Source organism: Chiloscyllium punctatum, chromosome 13 (assembly GCF_047496795.1).
Source record: "Chiloscyllium punctatum isolate Juve2018m chromosome 13, sChiPun1.3, whole genome shotgun sequence".
NCBI classification, from domain to species: domain Eukaryota; kingdom Metazoa; phylum Chordata; class Chondrichthyes; order Orectolobiformes; family Hemiscylliidae; genus Chiloscyllium; species Chiloscyllium punctatum.
In genome coordinates this window covers 87475084-87495940 of record NC_092751.1, presented here as the reverse complement: position 1 = coordinate 87495940, position 20857 = coordinate 87475084, and the positions used below count along the sequence as shown (strand labels likewise).

At 41.0% G+C, this 20857-nt stretch overlaps 1 protein-coding gene and 1 long non-coding RNA gene across 5 annotated transcripts in view; one reads left to right on the top strand and one right to left on the bottom strand.

The window, feature by feature from the left end:
* adamts14 (ADAM metallopeptidase with thrombospondin type 1 motif, 14) overlaps positions 1 to 20857 on the bottom strand; it is a 202299-nt gene that overhangs the window by 39195 nt on the left and 142247 nt on the right. For 3 of the 4 annotated variants that reach the window (XR_011962299.1, XM_072583126.1, XM_072583128.1), the window contains exons 6-7: positions 13050 to 13206; positions 5601 to 5706 (exon numbers count right to left, since the gene is read on the bottom strand). Coding sequence is in view for 3 of the 4 variants with exons in the window: in XM_072583126.1 (XP_072439227.1) it covers positions 5601 to 5706; positions 13050 to 13206 (263 nt within the window). In the remaining variant the exon portion in view is untranslated. The remainder of the gene's footprint in view (positions 1 to 5600; positions 5707 to 13049; positions 13207 to 20857) is intronic. The other variant, XM_072583127.1, reaches the window with a different exon arrangement.
* On the top strand, positions 11594 to 13282 carry LOC140484613 (uncharacterized). Its single transcript, XR_011962300.1, has 2 exons — positions 11594 to 11768; positions 12987 to 13282. It is a non-coding gene; the product is annotated as an uncharacterized lncRNA (long non-coding RNA).

The following is a 20857-nucleotide window of genomic DNA, read 5'->3' as shown; positions in this document are numbered from 1 at the left end:
TCTCACATACAATTCTAGCAACAGGAAGAGAACCTAAGCTTTTTGCTGTAGCAGAGAGAGAGAGAGAGAGAGATGGAGAGAGAGAGAGAGAGAGAGAGAGAGAGAGAGAGAGAGAGAGAGAGAGAGATGGAGAGATGTAGCAACTTTCACAATCCTGACAGATATTAAAAACTAAAACTCAAATCCTGGTTCTGTGGGAGCTTGACCCCAACCATTCAGGCTGCTTCTATTGTTCCAAATGTTAAAAACCCCAAGGCCTCACAAGCTGTTTACTTTATTGGCTTGAAGCAGGCCGTTCTTCACCTCTGTCTCAACCCCTCTTCTGAAAAAAAAACAGACATGGGCAAAACACACCTCTTAAAGCCATAGCATCATCACCAAGGATCTGAAGGTAAAGTAGGTAAATGGAATTAGGTACAGATCAGCTTTGACTGAATTGAATGCCTGAAAAGACTCATGGAGCCGAATAGTCCACTCCTTTGTTACTATGTTCTGTTACTGAATTTAGCGATCTCGGACTAAGTCTCACTCTCTGCAACTGGATCCTCAGTTTCCTGACCCATAGGCCACAATCAGTGAGGACTGGGGACAATATTTCATCCTCACTAACACTCAACACTGGAGCCCCCCAGGGGTGCGTACTCAGACCCCTACTGTACTCACTGTATACCCATGAGTGCATCACCAAATACCAGACTAATGCTATTTACAAGTTAGCTGATGACATCACCATAGTTGGTCGAACCTCAGATGGCGACAAAACAGACAACAGACAGGAGGTGAAAGACCTATAAAAATGGTGCACTGGGAACAACCTAGATCTCAATGCCGGAAAAACCAAGGAACGCTTATTGACTTTCAGTGGGATGTTACTCATTCTCCCCCCCCCCACCCACATTAACAGCACAGAGTTGGAATGAGTGGAGAGTGTCAAGCTCCTGGAAGCGGTCATCAACAACAAGCTTTCTTGGAATCTTCACGTGGACACACTGGTTACAAAAGCCCAACGTCTCTTCTTCCTCAGGCAGCTGAGAAAATTCGGCATGATGGTGAATACCCTTGCCAACTTTTATAGGTGTGCCATCGAGAGTATTCTGTTTGGATGTATCACTACCTGGTATGGCAATTGTACCATTCAAGATCGGAGACGGTTACAGAGAAAATGGTGAACTTGGTCCGGACAATCACAGAGGCCAACCTCCCATCTATAGAATCCATCTACCAGGCTCACTGTCAAGGACAGGCCGCCAGCATTCTTAAAGATCCATCCCACCCTGGCAATGTTTTTCTACAACCTCTACCATCGGGGAGAAGGTACTGAAGCTTGAACACATGCACCAGCTGGTTTTGAAACAGTTTCTACCCGACTGTTGTTAGAGTACTGAATGGATTCACAAATTCATGGCATTCGCCTGTACCTGTGTTTTTGTTTTTGCTGCTATTTACCTATTATTTACTTATCTATGCTATTTAACTCTGTGATCTGCCTGTATTGCTCGCAAGACAAAGCTTTTCACTGTGCCTCGGTACACGTGATGATAAATTCAATACAATTCAATTGTGTTGCTGCAGTCTTTGGCGGTTTGAACATCAACAAATCGAAGCCATTCTAACTGGATCCAACAGATGGTGCTCATACACAACCTTCACCACGAACACCGCATTCAGAGCAGTGTAACATGAAAGCTAATCCAATGGTATCCGTAGAACCTTGCAAATATTGCCACCATTTTTCTATCATTGAGTATGTTACACATTTAATGAGGAAATGCTTGCATAATGCAGATATTATAAGGTAAAAGGTATGGTAAAGTTTCTGCAGTTAGAAAGTGATGACTGGTAATGGTGGCTTAACAAGGTCCAGGACTATATGATGAGGAATGCACAAAAGCTTGGGGCAGGTGCCACTAAGGGGCGAGGGGAGGGGAGGGGGGAGGGGGGGGGGGGGGGGGTAAAACCATTGTTTAATTATCAGACCTCCTGGCTACTGAAATATATGTAAATATTGTCTTACACAAGGAAGTAATGCCTTCGGTTTGTTTGTTGGATAGAATCAAACTCTAGTGTTTGTTTGTTCCTTCATATACTACTGTACAGAACAAATCTGCTTCAGTGACTACATATATAAAGATTTTTTTGAATAAAGTATATTTTTGAAATACAAAAACGAGGTCACCACGACTCAGGCGAGGCCGAGAAGGTGGGATCTTCATGGATCAGATGATGTTGGGATTGCTCTTGTCTAGTTAATGTAGGTAAACTACCTTCAATGTTGTTCTTACATGAGCACTTCAATTACTTCAAACTTCTTCACTAGCTCGGGTAGGATGTTAACTTGTGAAAATTATACAGAGGAGTCTGCAGCCAGTATACATAGAAGAACAGTACTGACTGCAATTTCTAACCTGTGCATAATGGATATTGCAGGTAAATCATAGATATTGCTGAATTCTAACATTGAAATATTTACACTATACTGATGTATTTTGAAATGAATTGAAGAAATCAAAAAAGATGTAAGATATTGCTCTCTGTTGTTGTACCTATATTCCTTTTTGCTCTATCCATAACAAAAAGGGCAGCACGGTGACTCAGTGGTTAGCACTGCTGCCTCACAGCATCAGGGTCCCAGATTCAAGTCCAGCCTCTGGCGACTGTCTGAGTGGAGTTTGCACATTCTCCCTGTGTCTGCGTGGGTTTCCTCCTGGTGCTCCAGTTTCCTCACACAGTCAAAGGATGGGCAGGTCAGGGGGACTGGCCATGCTAAAACTGCCCATAGTGCTAGGTGCATTAGTCAGAGGGAAATGGGTCTGAGTGGATTAGATTAGATTAGATTAGATTACTTACAGTGAGGAAACAGGCCCTTCGGCCCAACAAGTCCACACCGACCCACTGAAGTGAAACACCCACACCCCTACATTTACCCCTTCACCTAACACAATGGGCAATTTAGCATGGCCAATTCACCTGACCTGCACATCTTTGTGACTGTGGGAGGAAACCGGAGCACCCGGAGGGTCGGTGTGGACTTGTTGGGCCGAGGGGTGCGTTTCAACACTGTAAGGAATCTAATCTAATCAAAAAACTTAAGATTTGAGATACTGTTGTCTTGACTCCAGCCAAAAATGGTGTCTGTACATTTTCTGACTTTTTAAAGATTAAAATGCTAGTAATGTGATGGAACTACCAGAATGTAAACATTTCTAGCAGAACAGCATCTAGACCATCTGAAGAAATTTATGTAACAAACATTTTCCTATTACAAATCCCTTTCAGCATTAGGTGTGCTAAATCCCATTTAAAAAATCAGCAAACACAACAGGAAATCCCAATTGAAAATTGCCTAATAATTAAAAAATCAGAAAAGCAAACTAATTGACAAACTCCTACAAAAATTTAAACGAAGAAAATATAAAATGTTAGAAATGCCCAGGAGGTCAGGCAGCATCCACTAAGAGAGAAACAGACTGAGTTTTTCAAATTAGCAACCTATTGTCAAAAGCAGAAAATGTTAAGGATACAACAGATTCAAAGCAGGAACAGAGGCAGGCATAAGGAGGGGAGCGTGAGGCAGGCATAAGGAGGGGAGCGTGAGGCAGGGATAAGGAGGGGAGCGTGAGGCAGGGATAAGGAGGGGAGCGTGAGGCAGGGATAAGGAGGGGAGCGTGAGGCAGGGATAAAGAGGGGAGCGTGAGGCAGGGATAAAGAGGGGAGCGTGAGGCAGGGATAAAGAGGGGAGCGTGAGGGAGGGGTAAGGGGGAGCGTGAGGGAGGGACAAGGAGGGGAGTGTGTGGGAGGGATAAGGAGGGGAGTGTGAGGGAGGGATAAGAAAGGGAGTGTGAGGGAGGGATAAGGAGGGGAGAGTGAGGGAGGGATAAGGAGGGGAGTGTGAGGCAGGAATAAGGAGGGAAGTGTGAGGCAGGAATAAGGAGGGAAGTGTGAGGCAGGAATGGGGGGGAAAGAGTGAGGCAGGGATAAGGACGGAGGAGTGTGAGGCAGGTATGGGGGGGAAAGAGTGTGAGGCAGGTATGGGGGGGGAAAGAGTGTGAGGCAGGGATAAGGACGGGGGAGTGTGAGGCAGGTATGGGGGGGGAAAGAGTGTGAGGCAGGGATAAGGACGGGGGAGTGTGAGGCAGGTATGGGGGGGCGGGTGAGAGTTTGAGGCAGGGATGAGGGAGAGTGTGAGGGAGGGACAAGGAGGGGAGTGAGAGGGAGGGACAAGGAGGGGAGTGTGAGGCAGGGATAAGGAGTGGTGTGCGAGGGAGGGATAAGGAGTGGTGTGCGAAGCAGGCATAAGGAGGGGACTACGAGGCTGGGATGAGGGGACTGAGAGGTTGGGATAAGGTGAGGGCATAGCGAGAATGGGAAGAGAAACAGGGAAGGTGAGGAGGGGAAAGGACAGAAAAAATGAGGGAAAAGGAGAGGGTGAGGCAAGGCTGAACAAAAGGGAAGGTCTTTGATAGGGGTTAAAACAGCAACGATTAAATGATGAAGGGATGATTCCGTCAAGCAAAAGGAGCTTGTCATGGGAGAAATAAAGAAATAAAAAGATAGATCAAGATGAGGAGCAAATTGGAAAAGCATAATCATCAACAACTGACATCCAATTAGGAAGGAGGACAAAGGTTATGGTCTGAAATTGCTGAACTCAAGTTTGAATCCAGACAGCTGTAAACCTCCTAATAAATCTTACGTATTGCTCCTTTGGCTGAACTGAATCTATTATTGGTCTTCCCAATGTAGAGACCATATAATGGCCATAAAATACAGAGAAGCAGTAAGACAAGAGATGCCGCTAACACATGGAAAGCATTAATAGCCATCAGGAAAAAGGGGAGAAAATAAAAGAGCAAACAGAAAGACACAGTGGGTGAGAAAGGAGAGGAACTAGGAAAGGATCACAAAGTCCTTAAAGCTTTGCTTTTGCCGTACTAGATTTACTGTCCATAAGCAATTTCACAGCTCATAATAATCGAAGTTTTCTGAGCTTGACATTGTCACGGTGATATTGAGGTGTGTGTCAAAAGGTAGCCTGATCTTTTTGCTTGCTAGCTGTGGAAAAATGGTGACTTGTAAGTACTACTATTTGAAAACTCCTGTCATTTTGATTTGTACAATTACCAAAGCACAGAGACCAAGGAGAAGCTTACTGAACGTTTATGGGAACTAGAAATCCCTTCTTAGAGGGAGCCAAGTGTTTATGTGTTAACAAACCAGAGAAAGGGTCTGACATTTGCCTGGAAGAACATGTCTCCTCGGGAGGAGAATATTGGACAGAATCAATGATATGATGAGTTCCTGATATGGTTGGGACTGATACTGCATCATTTAGTTCTACACTATATTGCCTGCAATAACAGCATTAGTTATTGTTCATATTTATATATTATGTTATAGTACACATACATTTTCATATAATTGTGTGAATCGTGTTTCATATTGTAGTTAAATATTACTTCTCCCCCTTTCACTCAATTTATTTACCAACACGGATAGGGCCAAGTACTTATTTTGCACCCCAAAGCTTGTAACTTGGTTTACATGGAGCAGTTTCTGCCCAGTGTTTACAAGGGAGTGCTTTGGCAGCAATACACACTTACACGTGACCAGTTTCATGGGCTACCACAAATGCAGAGGAAAATCCATCTTCATGGTTGAGTGTACAGCTTCGGAGTGGATGGCACATGCCTGTCACTGGAGCATAACCTAAGCATAATACAGAGCAGAGAGTTCATGAGAAAGCCTGGGCAGCACTAGTACATTTCACCCGCGTGCGCGTACACATACTCCTTCCTTCGCCCCCCCGCCAAACCCCTCCACACACACACACACACACACACACACACCCACACACACCCACACACACACACACACACACACAGAGTTTATAAACCTCACAGCTGTGTAGACCTTCTGGAAGACTTCAAGTGCAAACTGAAGTATCAATATAAAATATCTCCTACACTATAAATTGAGAAGTAGGATACTATGGATGCTGGAAATCTGAAACAAAAACAGTGAGTCCTGAAAATATACAGCAGATCAGACAGCGACTGACTTGAAACCAGGTTAACTCTGTTTTCCTCTCTGCAGATGCTGCCTGACCTTCTGATTATTTCCAGAGTTTTCTGTTTCATTTCCCCTTTGCCAAAAAAGAATGCTGCAACATGTTCAAATAACTTTCATTTCAGAGGAAAAACAAATACATTGAGGTCAAATATGCTTTTCTTAAAAATTAAAATCACAGCTGTGCACTGGCTTTCATAATGTCAATAGCAGACAAAGTTTTAAAGCATTAAGCACCAGGAATTAACTGGTTTAAATTTTTTAAAAAACTATACAGATCGACTGAATGAAAATAACAGTCTGAGATTAATGAGGGACATCACTATATAAATGATGAATGCAGAAAGATTTAATTCCTCTTTCCACTTTTAACAGAAGAATTGAGCGTCATTTTTGCTACATTTGAGCCTAAAGCAAACTCTCTTGAAATAGTTAAGAATTCACAGTATAATATAGTTAACTAAAATTTTAGGTTGATATGATGCTAAATGACTTGAAGGATTGGTTCTCTGTCAATTTGATAAATGAAACAATTTTTTGAAGTATAAAACAGGTATTAGTGAATTGGATCTCTTTGAACAGGATAGCTCACACATGAAAAATGGTTTACCTGACCTCTTTAAATCTAAACTGATATAATATTTTTATTCACTTTTTGCTGGCTAGACTAGCAGTTCCTGCCTGTCCCTAGTTGCCCTTGAGAAGATGCTGGTGAGCTGCTTTCTTGATCCACTACAGTCCATGTGTTGTCCGACTAATCCACAATCCTCTTTGGGAGGGCATTCCAGGATTTTGACCCAGTAACAGTGAAGGAACAGCGATACATTTCCAAGTCAGGATGGAGAGTGGCTTGGAAGGGAACTTGCAGGTAGTGCTATTCCCATGCATCTGCTGCCCTTGCCCTTCTAGGTGGAAGTGGTCGAGGGTTTGGCCCGAGGCCAGTTCACATCACTTCAGTTTATTACTTTGTTTCTTAAAACAGCTCAGTTCATATGAAGACTATATTTCTTTACTATTTTCCTGCTCACCAAGACTGGAACTCCAAATGCAGAGAATCCAGAGTGAAATAATTACCAGTATTAGTTACTCGCATTCCTGCACAGTGCAAAATTATCTGTGCATCAACAGCCTGCCTCAAGTCAACCTTAGAAAAAGCATGTCACCTAGTCATGTCTTGATTGTGTGTGAAATTACTTCAAGTTTTAGTTCAGTAAAATAGCAAATGACTTCGCACACCCTTCCCTTGGATTTTCAGCCATATTCTGAGCTGGATTACAGCTCAATTTCCCAGTGACAGAAGAATGTCTACACTCTGTATTCACACCTCCATTTTGTATTAACTTTAAGCAGCTGCAGCTTTAAATCTCCTCCCATATTGTTTTCACCCTTTGCTAGATTCTGTTCCATTGGCAAAAGCTCTTTAAATAAACGTCTCAAAAGAATCAAATTTGAAGGAATCTAGAGCATCCAGTGCCACAAGAAATGACACCAAAAGTTAATGATGAAATGGACTTCAAAAATTCAACATTTGAACGTTCCAAATACAGTACTTTTCCAGGGATTGACAAAATACTTATGATGTATGCCCACAATTTACCCCTTGCATTCTGTCCCCAGAGTTACGAGTAAAAGCAGACACAAGATGAAAAAAAATGAGATAAATTTACCATAGCTTCCAACCTTCCCAGCTGCCGCATCAACAAAGGGTTTTATCAAACCCCCAGGAGTTGTTCTCTATCTCCAGTTGGACCAGTTAAAGGTTACAAAGGAGAGACAAAATAAATGCCAAGGATAAGGGAAATCAGAAATTCTAGATTCATATTTTTGAATAAACTGAAAACATAATTTTATGCTCTAATGCCATCTAAATAAATTTTAATAAGAAACAGATTGATGTAGTGCATTGTAAAAAGCTTTTTATTAGGTTGCAAGGTAAGGTGCTGGAATTATTTGCCAGGTTTATTTTGTTTTTAAAGGTCCAAAATACCTTCCTGCAGTATGGTGTAAACTTGGGAGGTGAACAGATGCCTTGCTGAACAGAGTGTGAACTCTCACACAGTTAATGTCTGCCAGAAGTCTGCAAAGCACACAGGTTATGATATGATTTGATTTCATCTCATTTATTACTGTCACATGTACCTGGGTACTGTGAAAAGTTTTGTTTTGTGTGCAGTACAGGCAGATCATACCATACATCGTCCTATTACCCTGATGCACTGAGTGAGGAATACAGAGTGAGGCTGCAGAGAAGGTGCACAATGAGCAAGATCAACATTTAACTGGAAATTTGTAAGGTCCATTCAGAAGTCTATTAACTGTGAGGAAGAAGCTGTTCTTGAATCTGTTGGTCTGAGTGTTTGAGCTTTTGTATCTTCTGCCTGACAGAGGAGGTTGGAATAGGTTATAGCTGGCATGGGAGGAGTCTTTGATTATGTTGACTGCCTTTACGAGGTAGCGAGAAATGCAGTTGGAGTCAATGGGGTCATGGTCATCATGCCAGTGGTGCCATTTCAAAGTTCCAGCTGATGCCCTCTTCCAACCTGGCACAACTGAACAGCATGGAAAGAGACTCTTCGGTCCAACTTGTCCATGCTGACCAGATATCCTAAATTAATCGAATCCCATTTGCCAGCACTTGTCCCATACCCCTCTAAACCCTTCCTATTCATATACCCATCCAGATGCTTTTTAAATGCTGCAATTGTACCAGCCTCTACCACTTCCTCTGGCAGTTCATTCCATACACACCCCACCTTGAGTGTGAAAAGTTGCCCCTTATGTCCTTATAAGTTTTTCCCCTTCTTATCCTAAGCCTACACCCTCTTGAACTGGACTTTGCCATCCCCAGGGAAAATATGTTGTTAATTTACCCTATCCATGCCCCTCATGACTTTATAAACCTCTGTAAGGTCACCCCTCAGCCTCTGACGCTCCAAAGAAAACAGCCCTCGCCTATTTAGCCTCTCACAATAGCTGAAATCCTGCAACCCTGGCAACATCCTTGTAAACCTTTTCTGAACCCTTTCAAGTTTCACAACATCTTTGCAATAGGAGGGAGACTAGAATTGCAATATTCCAAAAGTGGTCTAACCAATGTCTGGTACAGCTCTACAACAAGACCTCCCAACTCTTGTACTCAATACTCTGACCAATAAAGGAAAGTCTTCTTCACTATCCTATCTACCTGCAACTCTACTTTCAAGGAACTATGCACCTGCACTCTAAGGTCTCTTTCTTCAGCAACACTGTATTAGTCCTGATCTGGTTTGCTTTTCCAAAATGCAGCACCTCTCATTTATCTAAATTAAACTCCATCTGCCACTCATCAACCCATTGGCCCATCTGATCAAGATCCCGTTGTACTCTGAGGTAACCTTCTTCACTCTCCATTATATCTCTAATTTTGGTGTCATCCACAAACTTACTAACTAGCCCTTCTATGTGCATGTCCAAATCATTTAAAAATGACTAAAAGCAGCAGATCCAGCCCTGATCCTTGTGGCACTCCGCTGGTCACAGGCCTCCAGTCTGAAAAGCAACCCTCCACTACCACACTCTGTCTCCTACCTTCAAGCCAGTTCTGCATCCGAATAGTTAGTCTCCCTGTATTCTATGAGATCTAACCTTGCTAACCAGTCTCCCATGAGGAACCTTGTCAAACACCTTACTGAAGTCCATATAGATCGCATCTACCACTCTGCCTTCATCACTCCTCTGTTACTTCTTCAAAAAACTCAATCAAGTTTGTGACACATGATTTCCCAAGCACAAAGTCATGCTGACTATCCCTAATCAGTCCAAATACATGTACATCCTATCCCTCAGGACTCCCTCCAACAACTTGCCCACCAGCAATATCAGGCTCACTGGTCAATAGTTCCCTGGCTTGTCCTTATCACTCTTCTTAAATAGTGGCACCACAGTAGCTAACCTCTAGTCTTCCAGCACCTCACCTGTGACCACCGATGATACAAATATCTCAGCAAGGGGCCCAGCAATCACTTCTCTAGCTTCCCACAGAGTTCTAGGGTACACTGATCAGGTCCTGGGGATTTATTCACTTTCATGCATTTCAAGACATCCAGCACCACCTCCTATGTAATTCAGACATTTTTCAAAATGTCACCATCTATTTCCCTACATTCTCTATCTTCTATATCCTTATCCACAGTAAACAATGATATAAGATATTTGTTTAGTATCTCTCCCATCTCCTGCAGTTCCACACATAGGCTGTCTTGCTGATCTATGAGGGGCCCTATTCTCTCCCTAGTTACCCTTTTGTCTTTAATGTATTATAAAATCCTTCTGGATTCTCCTTAACCCTACTTGCCAAAGCTATCTCAAGTACCCTTTTTGCCCTCCTATTTCCCTCTTAAGTATACTCCTACTGCCTTTATACTCTTCTAAGGATTCACTCGATCTATCCTGTCTGTACCTGACATATGTGTCCTTCTTCTTCTTAACCAAAACCTCAATTTCTCTCGTCATCCAGCTTTCCCTACACCTAGCAACCTTTCCTTTCACCCTAACAGGAATATACTGTTTCTGGACTCTCATTATCTCATTTTTGAAGGCTTCCCATTTTCCAGCCAGCCCTTTACCTGCAAACATCTGCCCCCAATCAGCTTTTGAAAGTTTTTGCCTACTACTGTCAAAATTATCCTTCCTCCAATTTAGAACTTCAACTTTTAGATCTGGTCTATCTTTTTCCATCACAATTTTAAAATTAAAGGTTGGTACAATTGCAACATTTAAGAGGCATTTGGATGGGTATATGAATAGGAAGAGTTTGGAGGGATATGGGCAGGGTGCTGGCAGGTGAGACTAGATTGGGGTGGGATATTTGATTGGCATGGACGGGTTGGACCAAAGGGTCTGTTTCCATGCTGTGCATCTCTATGACTTTAATAGAATTATGGTTGCTGGCCCCAAAGTGCTCCCCCACTGACACCTCGGTCACCTGCCCTGCCTTATTTCCCAAGAATAGGTCAAGGTTTGCCCCTTCTCTGGTAGGTACATCCTCATATTGAATCAGAAAACTGTCTTGTACAAACTTAAATTCTTCTCCATCTAAACCCTTAACACTATGGCAGTTCCCGTCTATGTTTGGAAAGTTAAAATCCCCTACCATAACCACCCTATTGTTCTTACAGATAGCTGTTTAGTAGGAGAAAGGACACCTCACCAGCAGCATTAAAAGGGATAAAGAGACAAGCATTTGGATCAAGTACACAGCTCTGCTGGAATTGCAATCTTCTGCAAGTACAGGATATCATTGATTGCCAGCAGCTAACCAGTGCTATATGTCTGCTGTAGAACCAAACTGGAAAGAAATCCACTCCCTCAATGCTGCAAAGGATCACTTTGTATTAAGAAGCTCCTCCAGCATTATTGCCAACATATAGAAAGGTGAAAGTAATGCAATCATAGAAGAATTTAAACACACCCTGTGAGAGTCATCAGAATCTCTGCAGAAAAACCTCTCATCAGATGGATCAAATTCATACATTGTACTGCAAATAGATCCTCTGCCAGAGATATATCACAACTCAGTAAAGAACTGCTATGCTAGCAATGCTATTGAGACATTCAGCAGCGTGACACAGAAGTTGAATATGAAAAATTAAAAGCAACAAACTACATTTTCCACACATCCCTCGATCAAGTAGTGTGCAGTTATCCAGCTATGCACAGTGAAGGTGAGAAATTGTTTTATTAATTGTGTATCTCATTAGTTTATTCAATTTTGTGCAGCTCATGCAAGTGCAGCTTTTCAGGAAATTGAGCATGCAGGAAGAACTGTTAGTAGAGATGATTTAAGCCACTCCTCAAAAGAAAGCTCAATTTAATCTGCTCATAATGAATACAGCACCCCTCAAAAACTAGCATCCTGAAAGAGGAGTACTTTTCACTGACTCCAATTGTTAGTTAAATGTTCTTACTATTTCTACTGGCAGAAAATGAGGATATTTTGTTATATTCTATTAATGCTGGCCAGCAATTATAGGCTATGAAGAAAATGAAGATTATATTTAAGCAGTCAAAAAACATGGTACAATGGCTCTTATATATGGCAAAATACAGTTCATTCACACATCAAATAGGTTGCAACATATATAATCAGCAATTGTGCAATAACTAATCATTGATGTAAGGAAACATGTACATTTTTGAATTAATGAAACTAAAATCAGTGTAAAACAAGAATAAACTGTATTGAAAACGTCTTCTACTGTTACAAAACATTACCAATACCGGAAAGCAATTGTTTTACAGTATAAAGTCTGAACTTGGACAATCATGCATTAGTTTTCTCATATAAAGAAATACAAGAGGAGCCACCATATTCATTAGGAGTCTGCTAGGTAAATGTGAAAACTAACTAAAATGGGAAGACAAGTTCTTCAATATGTTGCACAGCATAAATGCCACAGAGAGAGAGAGAGAGAGAGAGAGAGAGAGACAGACGGGCGGGTGGGGGGGGGGGGGGGTGGGGGGAGGGAGACAGACAGACAGAGAGAGAACTTAGAGGGAGAGAGAGAGAGAGAGAGAGAGAACATATTCAGGCACTAGCCTCAATTAAAAACAAGCAAAGCTCTGACATTTTCTGCAGCCGAAATTTATTCAGGGAAAATTCTGCTCAGAAATTTCAAGTACAATATGGATATAAAAGGTTAAACGGCATACTGGGAATGCAAAGGACATCTAAGGAAAAAAACATGCTATGCTGAACAAAGGAGCCGTTGGAATGAGAAACCGTAAGCTTCAAAATTGGATGGTTCAAAAATAGCACATAAGGCTAAAAATACATCAGTATATCTGCTTACAACTTCTATTTAAACTTGTCAATGGAATGCAGCATATAATTGTATTAGATTTGAGTCTATAATTGTAATCTAAAGAAGTTACCTTTACAGATGGAGAATTCAGACTGCACACACTGCAGTACTGCACATACCTGATCGAGAACAATACAGTACCTTGCATACCTGCAGGACCAAAATCTTGCCTGGTAAGGAATATAGCATGGTCGTGATATTCGGAGTGTCCTGGATCAGACCGCTGTTGAGTGTGAGCCCATCGGCAAACTTGTTCTAAACTTCGTGAAGGATTCCCACGCTCTATTAAGCTGATGGACTGTAAATTGAAGAGAGATTAACTAAGATAGCTCCGTATTGCTCCAAATAAAACTCCCATTTCATTTTTTTCAGGATTTACGAATCTGTGTTTTTCTTTAACTGGTGCATTCTTATATTGTGACACACAAATTATACACAGGTATAACTCGATGCAAAACTGTCACTACTATTTCTTTTAACCATGTATTTTCCAGGAGACACTTCCTTTGGCTAGCCTGCTCAAGTATAAAACTCTTTACTGATATTTTCTTTGGGCAAGTATATGATAATGTGAAGTGAAATCCATACCAATGCTTCCCCCTCTCTATCTCGCTCTAACCACAGCTGCAGAGGCCAAGTTGGGTAATGTCAGCTGTTGTCAGGCCCAAGATCCACAAATTCAGCACATATCTGGAATCTTTCATTTGCATCATTTAGTACAGAATGCTAATATAGACAAAGTGGTTAATCAATCAGTTAACTACTATATCTGTAACTGTACTTCTAATAACCTTCAACTTAATTAACACCTCAGTTTAGAATAAGAGGAATAATAATACACGTTCATTCAATGACAAAGTTTTTAAGGTTAGGAGGTAAACTCGTAATCGAATTGAAGTGTAAAGACTGTGTCTTTTTCTTTCGCTGTGTTTTCGACGAGGGAATGAAATGGCAAAGGGACTATTTTAAAATGAAGAACTGTGGAAAGAATTGCTGCACTTTTAGACAGCAGATTACTGAAACTCATTGTGAATGGTGTTTACACTGCTGCTTTGATCAAGCATTGAGGGAGGATATTTGGAGATGTGCTGGCACCAAGTGAGATTGGGTTGCTGATTGGTTTGTGGGGTTGTGACCAGTTGTGGATGACCAAGGCCATCAGGCTGACAACAATTACCAGATTACCTTCTAGGTAGCTGAACAGCTTGTGGGTGTGAGTGATATAGGCAAAAGTCTACAGACTGCTGCAAGAAGTAGATGGTGTGTCTTTCTCTCCTAGAAAACAACTAAAGCTTCAAAAAAGCCAGTTTATTTTCCCTGCCTAGCTGCTGCAATCTGTTGCTTTAACCAGGAACTAAGAGACTTTGCAGTTAGTGTAACAACAGCCTATGCCTCCAATGAAGGGAAAAGAACTTGGAGAAAAGAGTCATACCACACGGAAACAGACCCTTTGGTCTAAATCATTCATGCCGATCATGGTTCCCAAACTAAACTAATCCCACTTGCCTGCATTTGGTCCAATAGCACTCTAAACTTTTCCTATTTATGTACCTGTCCAAATGTTGTTTAAACATTGTCACTGTGCCTGCATCTACACTTCCTCTGGCAGTTCATTCCACATTTGAACCATCTTGTGTGTGATAGGCTGTCCCTCAGTTGCCTTTTAAATCTTTCTTCTCTCACCTTTAAAACATGCCCGCTATAACAGAAAATCCTGACAAGCAAAAGAACCATCTCAGAGAACCCTATGATCTGGGGTAATTGAACTGCTTTCCCACTTTTCATTTTCCCCTCCACCTATAATTCTAATTTTTTGTGTCTGTATATATGTGTAAGGTGAGGGCGAGGAAGGTTTATAAAGGTTTAGAGTTTAACCTAGTGGAGTTATATATTGACAGTTCATATCTGTTTTATCTCTGGTTACAGTATACTTGTTTTGTAGGAAAAAAACTCGGTCCTTGTAGAGTACAGAAACCTTGACTATGTTTTCTGTTAGCCTAGGTCTAAATGACAGATATATTGGGGATTTGTTACAATTAGAATTGCAAAGGGAAAGAGAAGGAAGGAAAGACAGAGAAAATATGTATGTCAGCTTAAAATGACAGTTGAAAAAGAAGACATCAGATACTCATGCAGGTTTTATTGGGGAGAATTGGAGTCATCTCTTAAAGTCAATAAGGAAATGTTTAAGTTTACACAGCCCCGTACCAAAATTTGAGGAAAAGGATGCATTCTTTACACCATTTGAGAAAATAGCGACACAATTGAATTGGGTAAAAGAAGGCTGGATACTTCTCATGCAGGTTAAGTTGACAAGTTAAGCACGGGAAGTTTATGCTTCACTGTTACAGAAGGTTCCTCGGGATCATGATGCTATTAAAAAAACCTAGCTACATGAGTTAGTGCCTAAGGCATATAGGCAAAGTTTCCATAATGAAATGGGCTGGACATTGAATTCAAAAGGGTAAAGCAAATAAATTTAGACAGATGGATATGAGCATTAGAAGCTGAAACCACTCATTAAGTCCTCAGAGATTGTGCTCTTACAGGAATTTAAAAACTGACTACTTTCTGTAATAAGGACTCAATGTTGAGAAACAAAGGATTGCAACTGCTAGACAAACAGCAATAATGGTTGATGATTATGAGCTCATCCATAAAACTAAAACCTGTCTCAGTCGTGTGACAGTAGATTGCGGCCATTACTAAAAACAAAAGCAGGATATCAGTATATGTTTACAACTATGGAATTGACAACCTAATTTCCAAAAGGAACCTCTTTAAAGACCATTACAGCTAAGGTAATAGTGGAAAAGTTAACAAAAGCAGAAGTTGCAGGAAAAGCTCAGCAAGTCTGGCAGCATCTGTGAAGAGAAATAAAAATTAATGTTTCGGGTCCGGTGACCCGCCCTCAGCACTGGAACCAAAACGTTAAGTTTGATTTCTCTTCACAGCTGCTGCCAGACCTATTGAGCTTTTCCAGCAACTTCTGCTTTTGTTTCCGATTTACAGCATCTGCGGTTCTTTCGGTTTTCATTTAGTGGAAAAGTTAACTCAATTTTTTTTTTACTCATTATGGACGCAAATTGAGAAAGAATCTGATCAGAGTTCTAACTTCATGTCTAGAGTTTTCCAGGAAACCATTGGTAGTTTGAGGATAAAACAGTTGAAGTCAACTGGGTTTTTTCGGCAAAAATAGGGTGTTTTAGAGAGGTGCCATCAGGCTTTTAAACCATGATTAAGGTAAACTGTCATAAATAGCTAAAGGACTGGAACAAAGAATTAGATTTCTTTACTACCAGAGATTCTCCGAATGAATTTACTGGTAGTAAATAATTGATTTGACTTGATATTTGGCCATGAGATTAGAGGTCCACTAAATTAGGGAAAATCAAAGAGATGAATCCTCACTGCTGGATTGTGCGTCCTTGTTTCTAGAGGGCTTTCAAGAGGGAATTCTAGAGTTTAGGACCTTGGCAGGTAAAAGCATGGCCACCAATAGCGGAACAATTAAAACCAAGAATTGCAGGAATGCAGAGATCTCAAAAGCTTGTAAACCCAGAGGAGGTTACAGAGAAATTAATGGGCAAAGACACTGATAAATCTGAAAAATGGTTTCCACGTGGTAAAGCAGAAGACTTAGACAGTCCAATTCAGTGTGTTTGTTTTTAAAGCCTAAAGATTGTACGAAGCACAAAAAATTAAGAAAGAACGAATATAAACCTCAAACATAGAATGTCAAGAGGCAGGAAAGTAGTAATTTTGGAAATGACTCAAGCAGTTTAAGGAATGAGTGGGTGGAAGAGGGGGGAATAATGGGGGAAGAGATTGGGAGAGGGAGAGAGGAAGACAGCAGGTCAAGAGAAAATAGGTAGATACAGAGATGAGAAAAGGGAAGACGGAAAGGAAGAGAGATGTAGTAAGTGGAAGAAAGAGGAGGAAGAAATAGAGAGGAAAAGATGGGAGAAAGGAAAAGGGAAAGAAATAAGGGCAGGAAAAATGTATTCACTGAAAATGTCTGGTGATATTCTCACAAAACTAGAACATTCTCAAGGGAAATCTATTACCACCCTGAGATGGCTGCTGCATTTATCACTGTCAATGCCATTTCAGTTAATATTCAACCATAACAAATTTTTAAAAAGCAAACTTGGGGTTAACTAATTGTTTATTTCTCCACCTCATGCTGTCTCACTCTGATTCAGAACTCAGTGGGTTCACATCCCACTCTTGAGACTTGAGTACATCCTCCAGGCAAATATTCCTTAGCTGTAGAAGAGAGTGTTTTACTGTCAGAAGCATAATATTGTGGATGAGATGTTAAAGGGAGGCATGTAGGGCAGCAAGAGTATTTGAAAGCTTCACAAATGAAAAAGAAAGAATGGGCAGACAAACATACAGTAAGTTGAACTTTTTAAGTAGGAGATGGCATTGCCTTTGCAAGGTGAGCCTCTGGAAGCAACATTTGGTTACCCACACAAAATATTTAAGAAGATTAATAAAATAGTTTATCTGATGAACATTCCTGATCATAGGACATAGAATCAGTTATGTCACATGTTGAAAAAGTATTTTTTTTTGCAAGGAAGAGGATAAGGAGAAACCAGGGCATCAGGTGGTAACAGACTGGAGGATAACAGAAACAAGACTGAGGTAGAAGTAGCCAGCTCTCCAAGTGAAACTCCTACAATTTGATTAGCTATCACAGAAACACTGGGTCAGTTAGATACCGTGTTCTCACATTTAGAGGAGGGACAACGGGAAGATCTTGCAAGACCATTTAGAAAATAGAAAGGTTATCTGTAAAGATACACCTGGATGTACGATAGACATAGGACAGTAGGACCAATAAAGCAACATCCTTCTTGGTTAAGCACAGACAAGCAAGCTCAGGTGGAACCAGAGATTTAGGATATACTGAAAATTCACTTTTTTGATTCTAGTCAAAGCGGCTGGAAGTTCACCAATAGTATTAGTTCCTGAAGAGAATGGATCACCTAGATTCTGTATAGATTATAGGAAGATAGATGTGGTTATGAAGACAGATTTGTACTCTATTGCACAGATAGAAAATATTAACAATAGTGTTAAGTCTTTCATTCCTTTTTAAATGATGTACTGAAGGGGTATAGCCAAGTGCCATTAACATTACTGGCTTAAGAAATGGCTGCTTTTGTCACATCAAATGGGCTATACCAATATCTAGTTATGCTATTTGGATAAAAGAATTCCCCCAGCTACATTTCAAAGATTTACAAATCAAGTCAAAGCTGAAGTCTGTCGCTGAGCAATTTATTTTGATGATGTTATGGTATATGGTAAGTGATGAGAGACATGTAGAAGACCCTTATAAGCGAAGCTGGTTCAGTGAAAAATGTAGTCAAACATGAGTAAGTGAAAGCAAGAGGAACATGCCTAGGATATAACATAAGACAAGCTCAGGTGTTGTGAAGAACAGCAAAAATGAAAGTGCTAATAGGAGTCTGTTTCTAAAAAAATAAATAGGAAATTATGAGATTTTTAGGAATTTGGGTTTTAATGGAAATTTGTTCTCAACTTCAGCACAATAGTTGTGGAGGGAAATTGAAGAATGGAAACTCCAAGCAAGCAAAAGTAAACTACTTGTAATAAGTAGTAATTTTGTTAAGTACAAAAAGCTGATCCATTCATTCTGTCAACCTGAACCTAAAGGGCAGGTAAACTGGGGAATATTCGTGCTTGGGCTTGATTTCTAGCGTGTTACTGTTGGGGATAGAAAAGAATTGTGCAGTGGGTGGGTGACTCGCTCATAACGGTCTAATTTAAAGAGAAATGAACAGCCAACATCTCCGCATTTAGAAGGTCAAAAGCCGAAGCAGTAGCATTTGCAATCTCTTCCAGAGTGGTGGCAATCCTCTGAATGTCAACCTCAAGTTGAAGGGTGGCATAGGGAGGGGAGAAAATAGTTAAAAGGCGCTGAAAGGTAGTCAGAGTTCAGTTTCTACGGGGTATCAGAGCCTCAAAAGGTGAAGTTTGGGATTGGTAAAGCAAAGGGACAACATACCCTAGGACTACAAGACCAACATTTGACAAATCGTTTGTCAGTGTGGAGCAAACCCTGTGATTGAGGGGGAACATAATCTAATCAAAGATTATCTTTTTATCACCTCTATTATAAAACAGACCGTGTCTATCCTTGTTGTTAAGCGTAGTAAGAGTATCTTTCCATGAGGCAATCTGCCAAGTGAGGTTCTATGCCTAATAAACCTAAGCAGGATGAGGCAGCAGACAATAAATAAGTGTTTGGTCAGCCAGTTTCTAATTGTCCTCTAGCTGCTGACTAGTCGCAAAATAACCCACCGACTAGTCGCAAAATAAATTCCGCCAATTAGTCGCAAAGTAACCCACCAACTAGTCACGGTGGCACAGTGGTTAGCACTGCTGCCTCACAGCACCAGAGACCTGGGTTCAATTCCCACCTCAGGTGACTGACTGTGCGGAGTTTGCACATTCTCCCCGTGTCTGCGTGGGTTTCCTCTGGGTGCTCCGGTTTCCTCCCACAGTCCAAAGATGTGCAGTTCAGGTGAATTGGCCATGCTAAATTGCCCGTAATGTTAGGTAAGGGGTAAATGTAGGGGTATGGGTGGGTTGCGCTTCGGCGGGTTGGTGTGGACTTGTTGGGCCGAAGGGCCTGTTTCCACACTGTAATGTAATCTAATCTAAAATAACCCGACTAGTCGCAAATAAATCCCGCCGACTGGTCGCAAAATAACCCACCGATTAGTCGCAAAATAACCTGACTCTCGCAAAATAACCCGACTAGTCGCAAAATAACCCACCGATTAGTCGCAAAATAACCTGACTAGTCGCAAAAAAATCCCGCCGACTGGTCGCAAAATAACTGAACTAGTCACAAAATAACCCACCGACTAGTCACAAAATAACCCACCGACTAGTCACAAATAAATCCTGCCGACTAGTCGCAAATAACCCACTGATTAGTCACAAATAAATTCTGCCAACTAGTCGCAAAATAACCCGTCGACTAGTCGCAAATAAACCCACCAACTCAGGTAGGTTGTACAAAAAGGAGAAAAATTGAGAGAAGGGAAAAAAAGGAGGGGAAAAATATCCAGAAACCTCGTGAAATAGAGGTCCTGACGTCTATGCCAACCGTTGAGGATAGAAAATAATTATGTAGTGAGTGATTTGCTCATAGCGGTCTAATTTAAAGAAAAATGAATCGCGCCACACAAACTTTGAGATATTGACTGTTTATTTGTGAGCTCACAGGGAGAGAGACATCGTCCTAATGGTCACAAGTCACTCCGAAGAGATACAGAGATTATATAGGTTACAATTATTTAACAATTAGCAAACTGTTAATTGTAATATAATGAGTAAATGGTCACTTTGCCCAGTCACTAGCCCCAGTAATGTAGTGCCTGGACGGTGCTAGTTAGCAGCTGATAAGCAAGTGTTAGTATTACAGTAGATTCCTGTAAAAAGAACAGCATTCCCATGGTGGGAAAGAGTTCACTATCAGGTGCTAGTGCCACTGCAAGGCAAGCCAAGCCACATCACTGAGCCTGGGAATGTACAAACTTAACAAACAGACACTAATATGAGATTTAAAATGGATTCCAGGCTTTTGATATGTGACAAGATGGTTGCTTTGGCTATAACTAATCTCCCACAGTTACCCAGTGAGATATCCTGCAGAGATTTATCCCTATACATGGAGCTAACATTTTCTTTTTTTTCTATGCTTTTCCTCATGTTAACCACGTTGTACATTTAAACTTCTTTTTAATCCTTCAACTGGATAACTTCTGAAGGTTTAAACACATGCCAAAATGCATGATTTCATTTTTCATCATAAGTGGGTTAGTCTCCACACAAATGGGCAGAAGGGTTAAGTACCGAGTCACAAATATAACGGAGGATGACTCAGGTCTCAAAGCACAAAC